This window comes from Lipotes vexillifer, unplaced genomic scaffold (genome assembly GCF_000442215.2).
Source record: "Lipotes vexillifer unplaced genomic scaffold, Lipotes_vexillifer_v1.1 scaffold371, whole genome shotgun sequence".
Lineage (NCBI taxonomy): Eukaryota > Metazoa > Chordata > Mammalia > Artiodactyla > Lipotidae > Lipotes > Lipotes vexillifer.
In genome coordinates this window covers 3770867-3782001 of record NW_006786304.1, presented here as the reverse complement: position 1 = coordinate 3782001, position 11135 = coordinate 3770867, and the positions used below count along the sequence as shown (strand labels likewise).

The window sequence follows — 11135 nt, the reverse complement described above, 5'->3', positions numbered from 1 at the left end:
AAAAAAAAAAAAAAAAAAAAAAAAAAAAAAAAAAAAAGGAAAGAAATAGCTGAGGGGTGATGAGAGGGAGGGGGGGAGTGGAGACCAGGAAAAGAAGTGGGGGAGACACCGGGTGAGAGGCCCAATTACCAGGCAGACCGATCTTCGGCCTCAGGGTCACCTCCAGTGTGGCCTTGTTGAAGATCTCTTTGCTGACTTTCACCTCTGCTGGCCCGTACACGCCTGCCAGGACGGAGGTATCCCCTGGGGAGACAGCATGGGAGGCCTCACCCAAATCTTCCCTGCCTCTGGGGCCCAACGCCTGGCACTTAACATTGTGGGCCCTGAGCCAGGTGGCCAGGGTTGCCCACATCACCCTCACTGTGGCCCACCATTTGTTGGTAGTGATTCTTTGAGCACTTGCTTCATTTCTCTGCCTCCACTTCCTCATCTGTAAAATGGGGATAACTACAGTACCTCCCTCACAGCTGTGAGGATTACATGAGATAAAAAGAAAACCACTTACAACTGTGCCTGTAAGTGCTGAGTGCCCAAAAGACTAGCTATTATTATAAACTTTAATGGGAGCTAAACTTTCTCCCTCTTACTGCTGCTGGTCCCAACTTCTCCATCCAAAGCTTCCCTTAGCCCAGCTCTCTTCCCTCAGGCTCACATCCCCAAACTGTGCAGCAGTCAGGACACCTGAGAAAGAGATAAATATCTGGGGGTGGGTCCTGACACCTGCTTATTTCCTCCTGGCTCTGTAACCTCAGTTGCTTTGCTCACTTCTCTGGGCCTCAGTTTCACCATCTGCAGAATGAGGAGACTGGATCTCAGCTGCAGCTTGCAAACTTTTCTGACCCTAACTCCCAATAAGAAATACGTTTTAGAGCAGGACCTAAAACTCACCCAAATCTATGTGCATGTAAATGGAACAAAAGCCTCACGAAACAACTCTTTCCGTTATTGCTTTGATATACTCTGATATCTTCTACTCTATTCCAGTTAAAAATAACCACTAATGACGCAGTGGTTCTCAACCCTGGCTGCACAATGGACTCATGCGTAGCTTTAAAAGATACTGATGCCCAGGTCCCTCCCCCAGAGAGCCTAATTCCATTGCTGGGGGTTGGGGCTCAGGCACCAGCAGCCTCAGAGCTCCACAGGCCATTCTACTGTGTAGCTGGGCCTGCAACCTGCAGTAGGAAGAAACGGAGCTCCAGCAAATCTTCAAAACACTGGCCTGCAATCAGAATCACCACAGCAATTAATTCAAAAATGTAGAAGGCCAGCCTTAGTTGGAGTGGGTAGGTTCTGAGGCTTTGCATTTTTAACCTCATCAGAGATTCTGAGGCCAGAAGCATGTGGGACACACTTTTGAAGGTTTGCAAAGGACCCTGCTCCAGGGTCCTGGGCTTTGGGATTTTAGAACACAAAAGGGGCTCAGTATTTCTTAAGCTCTGAGAAATTCCAGGCATCTGCATTTAGCAAGAGAGCTAAGCCTTGGGGAGGTCCCGGGTAGAGGCCTCTTTTCCCTGGGGTTGGTGGGGAGGAGCTGCCACACAATGGAGGGGATTTTCCCGGCTCCAGGAGAATGCACCCGAAGGGGGAAATTATCCAAGCAGAACAAGAGCCACACTGGGGCCTTCCTTCCTGTTACTCCAGATGAGCTGTCTGTGGTTCACGTGAGCACAAGAGTCCCTCCCCTCTGGACCCCACATCCATCTAACTCCTGCCCCATTTATCTGATCGTCTTACAGCAAAGCTCCTGAAGAACTTGTCTCCACTCACTGACTCTTTCTTTTCCTCCTTGACCCCATCCCTCCACCAGAACAGCTCTTGACTGCGCCACCAATGACATACGCCACCAATGACATACGTCCAAGTTGTCAACCCACAGGTCTAGCCCATCCTCACGTGATGCAGCCTCTCGGTAGGACTAATGCAGCTGGTTGGCCCTTACAGCTCAAATACGTTCTTCTCTGGGCTCCAGGTCACTGCCCTCTCTTGGTTTTCCTCCTACCTTACTAGCTTCTCCTTCTCAGTGTCTTTTCCTAGCTCTGCACAAGCTAGAAGACCCAGGGCTTAGTCCTGGGACCGCTTCTCTTCTCCATCTATACTAATTTTCTTGGTGATCCCATCCAATCGGTAGCTTGAAATACCATTTACCAATCGGTAGCTTGAAACACCATTTATAGCCGAAGGATTTCAAATTCCAGACTTGTATGTACCACTGCCCAGTCCACACCGCCACGGGGATGTCTACTACGCATTGTAAACTTAATGTTCCAAACTGAACTCATCTTCTCCCGGCACAGCTGATCTGGGAAAAAAACTTTCGCGTTATCCCTGACTCCTTTTTTTTCATATCCCCAAACCAAACCATCTGCAAAATCTGTCAGTTTTACCTTCAGAATCTCACCCCCTCCACTGCTTCCACTCTGGTCTGAGCCACCCTTACCTCCCCCTTTCCCTCCCTCTAACCTCAACAGTGCAGCCAGAGAGATTCTGTTAATATATATTCAGATCATGTCACACGGCTCCATTCTCAATCACTAGGCCTTATATGACGGGCAGGCCTCCTTACCTCCCTCCCGCCTCCTGTCTCTGCTGCAGCCACACTTGTCCCCTGACTATTCCTCACCAGGCAAGTTTTGGCCTCAGGGCCTTTTACCCCTGTGGTTCCCAATGCTTGGTAAGCTTTCCTCTTGATCTCTTTAGGGTTTGCTCCCTTACCTTTAGGTTTTTATTCAGAAGGTACCATCTCAGTGAGGCCTTTCCTTACCATCCTAATTAAGACTGCAATCCTTTCTGGCACACCCTAACCCTCTTCCCTACTATATTTTTCTCCACAGCATTTTACTATATATTTTACTTAGTTATCTTTTATCTGTCTCTTTGACTAGAACGTAAACTCCATTAGGGCAGGGATTTAAAAAAATTTTTTATCCATGTATTCTCAGTGCTAGCAAAAATACATGTGTTCAGTGAAGGAATGAATGAAAGCAGGTTCTGTACCTGGGTCTGAGGTAATGCCCTAAGGCAGGGCCTTAAGCATTTATGGGGGTGATCCTTAGGCCTGTCTCCAGAGGAATATTTCCCGGGGTCAGGGAGGTGAGTCTAGTCTGAGAATTATTTAGCTAGGGGAAGGGGATATTTACCTAATAGGTAAGACCTGCCCCAGTCTTAGGGATATAGGAGGAGTTGTGTATCCCAGTCAAAGGGATATTTACCCAATGGGTGGGGGTGGGGCTGGGGACATCACTCTCAATCTGATAAGTATCTACTTCGGTGGAAGATCTGCCACGGGTCTAGGGAGTAATTAAACCGCTAGTGGTGACTTGCCAGTCTACCGGATAGTTATGCGAACAAAGGGGTTTGCCTCACCCTGGGATGCATGGACGCAGGGCGCGTGGGTGGGAGGCGGGGGAGGAACCTAATCAAGGGAGACACCCGGGTAAGGAGATTTCCCCTATTCTGGAGTATTCGTTCTTAAGAGGAGGTCTGCCCCTCCTTCATTCTGAGTACTTACCAAAGTGGAAATACCTTCTCCCGGCTGGTCTGGAGGGAGAGATATATGTCTACTGACGTATGCAGTAGTATCCACCCCGGCAAGAAATGCACCAGTCCAGGAGGAATATTTACCAGCTAGCACAGTTCACTGTAACCGCGCCCTAAAACGAATACGACCTGGATGGGTTCCTACCTTGCAGGAAAGAAGCCGAGCCATCGGGCCGGGACAACAAATTCTGTTCGCAGGCAAAGTTCCGGAGGCTACAACCGGAACCCCGAGGGCCGGACTCTATTCCAGACTCAGCGCGGATCTTAGTCTCAGTCTGCATCACTCCCTCCATCGCCCCGGAGCCCACGTGCAGCCGGGATTGTCGCTTCCGCCCAGAAGCGCGCGCTGGCTTACAGACTGCGTACCTAGTGCGCACGCGTCGACCCGGGGTGGGGAGTGGGGGCTCCAGGATCGGCTCCCGCACGTGGCTCCGCGTTTACTAACAATTTGGTCCCTCCCACTGCCCCCTCGAAAGTCCAGGAAAGCCATTGGACAGAAGAGAAGAGAGGGAAGGCCTTGACATGTCCTACCCGAGGTCCCCGGGCCCTGAAACCCTGAGGCTCTGGTCAGGTTGCCCTCTTCTTTGCCTGTTACAGGAACAACTGCGATGAGGCGGTCAGAGTAATTTGGGGAAGCTAGATTGTTTTATCCACCTACATATGTGCCCTAGAGACCGCAGGACTAGTAGCAGGTGGCTTCTTGACAGGGTGATGCTGGCATTTGCGTCAGGCTTATGAAGTGGCAGCCCCAAGCTCGCCGTGGAGGGGCGGATCGGCGAGGGATTGTTAGCCAAGATGGCGGTGGCGGCTTCCGCGGCGAGGGTCTGGGGGTCAAGTCGAGGCTTGGGCCGGGTTGGCCTCCTCCTTCTGCGGCGGTCAGGGGCTCGTGGGCTGGCTAGATCAGTGAGTACCTGGGACCCCGGGGAGTTTTCTCCAAGGAGGTATAGGGATGTTTACGCTGTCTTCAGAGTGGGGGGGGGGTCCCTGTAGGGAGTGGAGGAAGGGCTTTTACAGAAGGGACAAGGGTTGGGAGAACCACTTGGAGAGGACACCCAAGGGAAGAACTTCCAGTTCCTTAGGAGGAGAAAAGCCAGGCAGCTCCTTTGTAACCCTGAGGGAGAGAGACAACTTGGAGAGAGTAAGGGAGCTTATTAGTTGCCGCCGTTCCCCAGGGGAGGCCGCTTGGAGGACACGGGGGGGGCGGGGAGGTGTGACCTTTCCTCTCAGTGGTTGGAGAAAACTGCCTTTGTAAGGGACAGACTTTCTTCTCGGTAAAGACTCCCCCCCTTCAAGGAGGAGAAAAGAGAGATCAGGTTTCCCATCAGGGGCTTTTATGGTGCCCTTTGCTCCAACTCTGATTTTAAAATGCATTGCGTAAAAAAGTTGTTTGATCCTGTGCCCCCTGATAGAATGCCTTGTCGTTTTTGGTGACTGTACAGAGAAGATGATCAATAAATATTTGTTGAATTAATGAAGGAGTGGGAGCGGGGGCGGGGGGAGAGAGGTCCAGACAGAGCACTTAGCCCACATTTCTTAGAAACACTTGAGAAATGCCTTGTTTCTTGTCAAAAGTGTTAGGTTGATGCTGCTAATTACTAGCTCACACAGCAGAAATCTAGTTAGGAGCCGCTATTTAGGAGAGAGGCCGGGGGCTGAGAAAAGCAGTGAACTAAGATTTCGCATATAAGAGAGTCGTGGTTAAGAAGATGGGCTCAGGAGCTAGACCATGTGGCGCCATGTCCCTAATCTGCCACTTTCCAGCTCTGTAGCTTTGCGCAAGGGACTGCTCCTCTCTGGACCTAATTTCCCCCTCTGTAAAATGCTAACAATGGCCACATCTTAGCGTTCTGTGAATTAAATGTGTAAAGTGCTAAGAACAGGACCTGGTATATGACGAGTGCAATCAGAATGTTGGCCGCTGTTGAAAGTGAGGGTGGAGGGAAGGGACAGAAACTGGCCTCGGAGATGGGGGAGAAGAAAGGAGGTGACCTTGGGAGGGTCTGGATTGGTGAGGGCCTTGGTGGAAAATCTGTCAAGATCTTGTGGGGTTGGGCCTGACCGTCTGATGCCCAAACCATTGGGAAGGGAAGATGGAATCTGTGGGAGGAAGCTCTAGCTAGGGAGAGAAACGGGGACAAGAAGATGGGCTGGGAGTGAGGTGTGGGGACACCTGGGAAGGGAGTTGAAGCAGGTAATTTCCGAAGGGCTGCCGGAGCAAGATGGAGGTGGGAGAGTCCCTGCCTTTGGGCTGTTCTCGGTGTGTTTTTTTTTTTTTTTTTTTTTTTTTTTTTTTTTTGAGCAGTCAGATTCCCCACAGCTGAGCTCCCTAGAGCCCACTGGTTGGGCCTGCGCGGTGGGGGTGGGCTGGACTGGGGCAGGAGTAGGGAAGGGTCATTCATGACTGATTAAATCTGCTTCCTTCCTGGCTCAGTATCCTTGCTGCCCTTCCCGCTTACTTCCCCTCCTTTTTTTTTTTTTTTTTTTTGGCGGGTTGGATTGGAAGCAGGAGGTCTTTCAGAGTCCCTACGTTTTGCGTATATATTTTTAGAGTCCCTGTTTTTTCTTCGCCACTTTTAAGTATTTCACTTGTTTTTTTCTTTTTTTTTTTTTTTTTTTGCGGGCCTCTCCCTGCTGTGGCCTCTCCCGTTGCGGAGCACAGCTCCAGACGCGCAGGCTCACCGGCCATGGCTCACAGGCCCAGCTGCTCCGCAGCATGTGGGATCTTCCCGGACCGGGGCACGAACCCGTGACCCCTGCATCGGCAGGCGACTCTCAACCACTGCGCCACCAGAGAAGCCCCTCACTTGTTTTTTTTTCTTAAGATTTAAAAAGGAAATTTTTTTTTTTTTTGAGGGGAGGGAAGGAGTAGTAGCATTTAGTCAAAGATTTTGAGCCTGATCTGGTCAATAGGACTCTTTGTAATGATAGGAGTGTTCTAAATCTATGTTATCCAGTACAGTAGCCACTAGCCACACGTGGCTACTGAGCACCTGAAATGTGGCTTAGCGTGACAGAGGAATTGAAGTTCTCATTTAATTTTTTTAATAAATTTATTTATTCATTTATGGCTGCGTTTTTCTAATTGCGTTGAGCGGGGGCTACTCTTTATTTCGGTGCACGGGCTTCTCGTTGTCGTGGCTTCTCGTTGCGGAGCAGGGCTCTAGGCTCACAGGTTTCAGTAGTTGTGGCTCGTGGGCTCAGTAGTTGTGGCACGCAGGCTCACTAGTTGTGGCACACGGGCTTAGTTGCTCCGCGGCATGTGGGATCTTCCCGGACCAGGGCTTGAACCCGTGTCCTCTGCCTTGGCAGGCGGATTCTTAACCACTGCGCCAGCAGTCGAGTCCTTGGCTGGTGTTTTAATTAAATACTTTATCATTTATAGTGCCAACTGACACCATTATTGTACTTATTTATTTACTTTTCATTATTGTATTTAATACTGCCATGCTGCAAGGTATGTACTGGTAGATTTCTTCTGTTACAGGGGAGGAGACTGAAACTCAGAGAGGTGAGACCTGAACTTGGAGCTCCGGACTCCAAAGCCTAGTGTCTCTCCACAGTACCAGTCTGCCAGGAGGAGAAGGGGTAGGGCTTCGGTTCAGGTCTTGCAACACCCTGCTTAGTCCAGACATGGTGTGTATCATCAGACTCTTCCTGGGGCTGGTGGGAAGAGGGGGTGGGAAGAGCCGACCTCAGCCCCCATCATGCCCGCCCTTCACTGCCCTTCAGCCCCACTGGCCATTTTCCCCTTTCCTTGGATGAACTCCTCCCACCCGGAGGCCTTTGTAGGGATATGGTCCTTCAGGTGTCAGGCTGAGAGTTCACTTCCTCAGAGAAGCTTTCCTGACTCCATGACTGGTCTCAATGTGTAAAAGAGGGACAATAGCAGTGCCTCCCTCAGAGAGATACGCTGAGGCTTAAAGGAAACAGTTCTTAGGAAGCACTTACACATATATCCATGTGCTCGGTAAGGGCTCAAGAAATGGGGGCTGCTGTTTTCCCCCAGGAACAGCCATCTGTTGTGGCCTTGATTGATGCAGGGAAAGGATGCTTCCCATCTTCAGTGGCTGGGGGAGCTTAGTGCTGCTAAAGCCGCCGGGTCCCTGAGGCCAGAGAAAGCCTGATCCATCTCCACACTTCCCTGGCCTCCCCAACCGGATCCGCCTGGAAGGGGAGGCCGCTGATTAGGTCACTGACATTCCTGAGCTGGAAGTAAAGCCAGGGTCAGCTTTGCACTCTTTGAGGCAGAGCGCCTCAGACTCCAGAGAGAGAGCAGGCTTGGCTGGCCTCAGCTGTCCTAACTTCCGAGGGCTCGGTTAACTGGCACCATCCACACAGCCTTCCCTGGCTGGACCCCACTCTTCTCTCCAGCTGCCCTGTAGTGGGCAGGCTGCCTGGCTTCATATGCTGACATCACTGCACATGATCTCCCTGGGTCATGGCCAAGTCACCTAACCCCTCTGAGCCTCGGGACCACCTGTGTGGTACGGAGGTGTGGTCATGGCGCCTGCTTCACCTGAGTGCCGTGCAGGTTCAGTGAGACACAGGCACCATACAGCAGGTGCCTCGTGTGGTGCCGAGGTACGTAGTTAACTGCTGTGGTTAACGTGCTACAGCCAGGTGGTCTCCAGGGTGCCAGGATCTCTCCTCTTGGCTCAGAGCCTTTGTCCTTCCCAAGGACTGACGTGTTCTCCCCCCAGCCTCTGCCTGGCTCACCCCTGCTCGTCCCTCAGGCCTCGGCTTCGCTCCCCCTTCCCCAGGAAGCTTTTCCTCCTGCTGCATGTGATGCAGCTAGTGAAAGCCTTCCTCCTCAAGCTACGGCAGGTGCTTTATACCCGCCTCACCACCAGCCAGTGAAATAGAAACTCTTATTTCCACAAGGGGACGCGGGTTCAGGGAGACAGTCTCCTACCCGAGGTGACGTGGCTGGAAAGGGACAGAGCCAGGATTCAAACACAGGCCGCTTGGCTCTCCAGCCCTCATCGTACCCTGCCTGTGTGTTAACTAACCTCTCTGCGATCGTACCTCCTCTGACATCGCCCCTCCTGACTATAACTTGTGTGTTCAGTGTCTGTCATCCGTCTCTCCCCGTTGTCCCCAGCCCTCAGTTCAGGGCCTGACTTGGAGCAGATATTCAATGATTACTTGTTTGACTGCTACGGTCATCAAGTACACTTGTTAGCTAGTCATAGTTATCGAGTGTTTGTTACGTGTCAGGCACTGGGCTGAGCACTGTACACACAGGGGCTCTTTAGATCCTCAGGACCGAGCTTCCCTGGCAGCTCAGTGGTTGAGAATCCGCCTGCCAATGCAGGGGACGTGGGTTCGAGCCCTGGTCCGGGAAGATCCCACATGCCGTGGAGCAACTAAGCCGCGGAGCAACTAAGCCCATGCTCCACAACTACTGAGCCCGCACTCTAGAGCCTGCGAGCCACAACTACTGAGCCCTCATGCCACAACTACTGAAGCCTGCACACTTAGAGCCTGTGCTCCACAGCAAGAGAAGCCACCGCAATGAGAAGCCTGTGCACCGCAACGAGTGGCCCCCATTGGTCGCAACTAGAGAAAGCCCGTGCACAGCAACGAAATAAATAAATAAATAAATGCAGCCAAAAATAAATAAATTGAAAAAACAAGCACTGTAAAAAAAAAAATCAGGACCATCTGTGAGATAGATGCTCACACCACCCTTGGTTTACACGTGAGGAAACTGATGCTCCGGGAGCTGTAGTTACACTCCCGAAGGCAGCTGTCAGCTCAGAGTCCCTGCCTTTAACTGTGGCCCCGTAGGGAGTGGCTCGAGGAGGGCCCACCCCAGTACCTGTGGGGCAGACCTTGGCCTTCCAGAACAGGCGTCTGTGTTCTGTGTGGTAGGAGAGAGCGTGGCTTCAAGGCTTTGTGTAAATCTGTGCAGCTTCTGCCATTGTAGGTCACTGCCACCAGGACAAACCCACTCCCCCACCAAAAAGAAGGAAAAATGGGTGGAGACACATATTTCCTCTGCAGGCATTTTACCACCCACTCCCATTATGGAGCATTTCCTCAGGGCCAGGCAGTGTGCCGATCCCTTTGGTAGCTCAAAGAATCAACACAGTAACCGTGGGGTAGGTACCACCTTCATCTCTACAGGCCCAGGAAGAGGGGGCATGGCCAAAGCCCAACTCCAGGGTACAGGGGGCATCAGGGTACCCTGACTAGCTCTCCAGCTTCTGGAGGCAGACAGTCCTGCCCTGACACCAGGGTTTGTTCGGAGCCCCATGACCCTGTCCTCCTGGCCCCTGGCCTCCCGTCCTAGAGCCCCTCCCCAGGTGGCATCTCCCCTGTCTCAGCCTCTCTCTGGAGTGTGCGCTGGGGCCTCCGTCTGGAATTACAATACAGTCTTGAGATGCAGTCAGCCCTTCTCCCCAGCTCCTCTTTTCCCCAGCTTCCCAGGGTGCCAGTCAGTTTCCTTTTTCCCATTTCCTGACCCTAGATTCTGTTTTTTTTCCTCTTTTACCAATTTTTGAGCATGAACATGTCCCATGCCTTTGCTGAACCCTTTGTGTGCCTTAGGAACTTTTTGCAGCAGCCCTCTGCAGCCTTTTCGCAGATAAGGAAATTTAGAGACACGGTGTTTTGCAGAAGGCTGTGCAGTGAGCTGAGAAATTGGAACCCAGGTCAGTCTGATTCTAAGCCAGTGAACTTAACCACTCATTCATCCGTTTGGTCAGTAATTGCCTGTTGAAGTGTGTGCTCTGTAAACCAATGTGGACATGCTTCTTGCCTCCCTGGAGCGTGTGATGTGTGGGGGAGGTACACATGAGAGGAATGGATCCTCTAGGTGAATGGAAGGGTCCGGCCGCGTGAGCGCTCAGAAGGCAGAAGCACGGCCTGCAAGAGTTGGGCCGCTGCCGTGCTGTTGTCAGGCCTGGACCCGCCCTGCCGTTGGGAGTATAATTTCCTTTATATGCTCACAATCACAAATGCAGATAAACGCACACATGTTCACATTCCCCTGCTGGAACGAGGCCGCAATTAAAGGAGGGAGGGCGGGGAACACATTTGAGCACCCATGTGTGAGATCCAGATCACGACAAGCCCAGACATTCTTTAGCACCTATTGGAAGTGAAGCCACAGTTACTGAGCTGAGAGGAACCTGGCGACTGGTGGAAAGTAAAGATGCAGATGTGTGCAAAGTGGGCCAGCAGTGGCAGCTGGGGTTCGGGGCCTGGGTTTAGGGGTCTGGATGTCAGCCCTGCCCAGGTTGGAAGCCCAGTCCTGACTTATTTGTTTTAGCCCTGGGGCCTGGTGCAGGGAGGTTATATTACCTGCCTGAACCTGGGTTTCCTCGTCTGAAGGGCAACAGTACATACTCTCTGCCTCACGGATGTGCTCTGAGGACTCAGTGAGGATTCTGCATGCGGACCTCAGCCTGGTACCCGGCAAAGGCTTAATATAGAGGCACTGTTGCAGCGCTGAGACTAGTTCAGGGCATTCTAGCTCAAGTGCTGAGAAATGGAATCGGTTCCCCTCCTGGTGCACATGTAGGCTTCTCCCAGGCTTTCCCCAACAGGCCTCCTCTCAGCCGGTGTGTGTGTGTGTGTGTGTGTGTGTG

General features: G+C 51.9%; 2 protein-coding genes across 2 annotated transcripts in view; one reads left to right on the top strand and one right to left on the bottom strand.

Annotated features, from left to right (window-relative positions):
- EXOSC5 (exosome component 5) overlaps nt 1-3988 on the bottom strand; it is an 8046-nt gene extending 4058 nt beyond the window's left edge. The window contains exons 1-2 of the mRNA XM_007458615.1: nt 3686-3988; nt 130-243 (exon numbers count right to left, since the gene is read on the bottom strand). Coding sequence (XP_007458677.1) covers nt 130-243; nt 3686-3833 — 262 coding nt within the window. The 5' untranslated portion in view covers nt 3834-3988. The remainder of the gene's footprint in view (nt 1-129; nt 244-3685) is intronic.
- Nucleotides 3989-4308: 320 nt separating this feature from the next.
- Nucleotides 4309-11135, top strand: part of BCKDHA (branched chain keto acid dehydrogenase E1 subunit alpha) — an 18814-nt gene continuing 11987 nt past the window's right edge. The window contains exon 1 of the mRNA XM_007458614.1: nt 4309-4443. Coding sequence (XP_007458676.1) covers nt 4336-4443 — 108 coding nt within the window. The 5' untranslated portion in view covers nt 4309-4335. The remainder of the gene's footprint in view (nt 4444-11135) is intronic.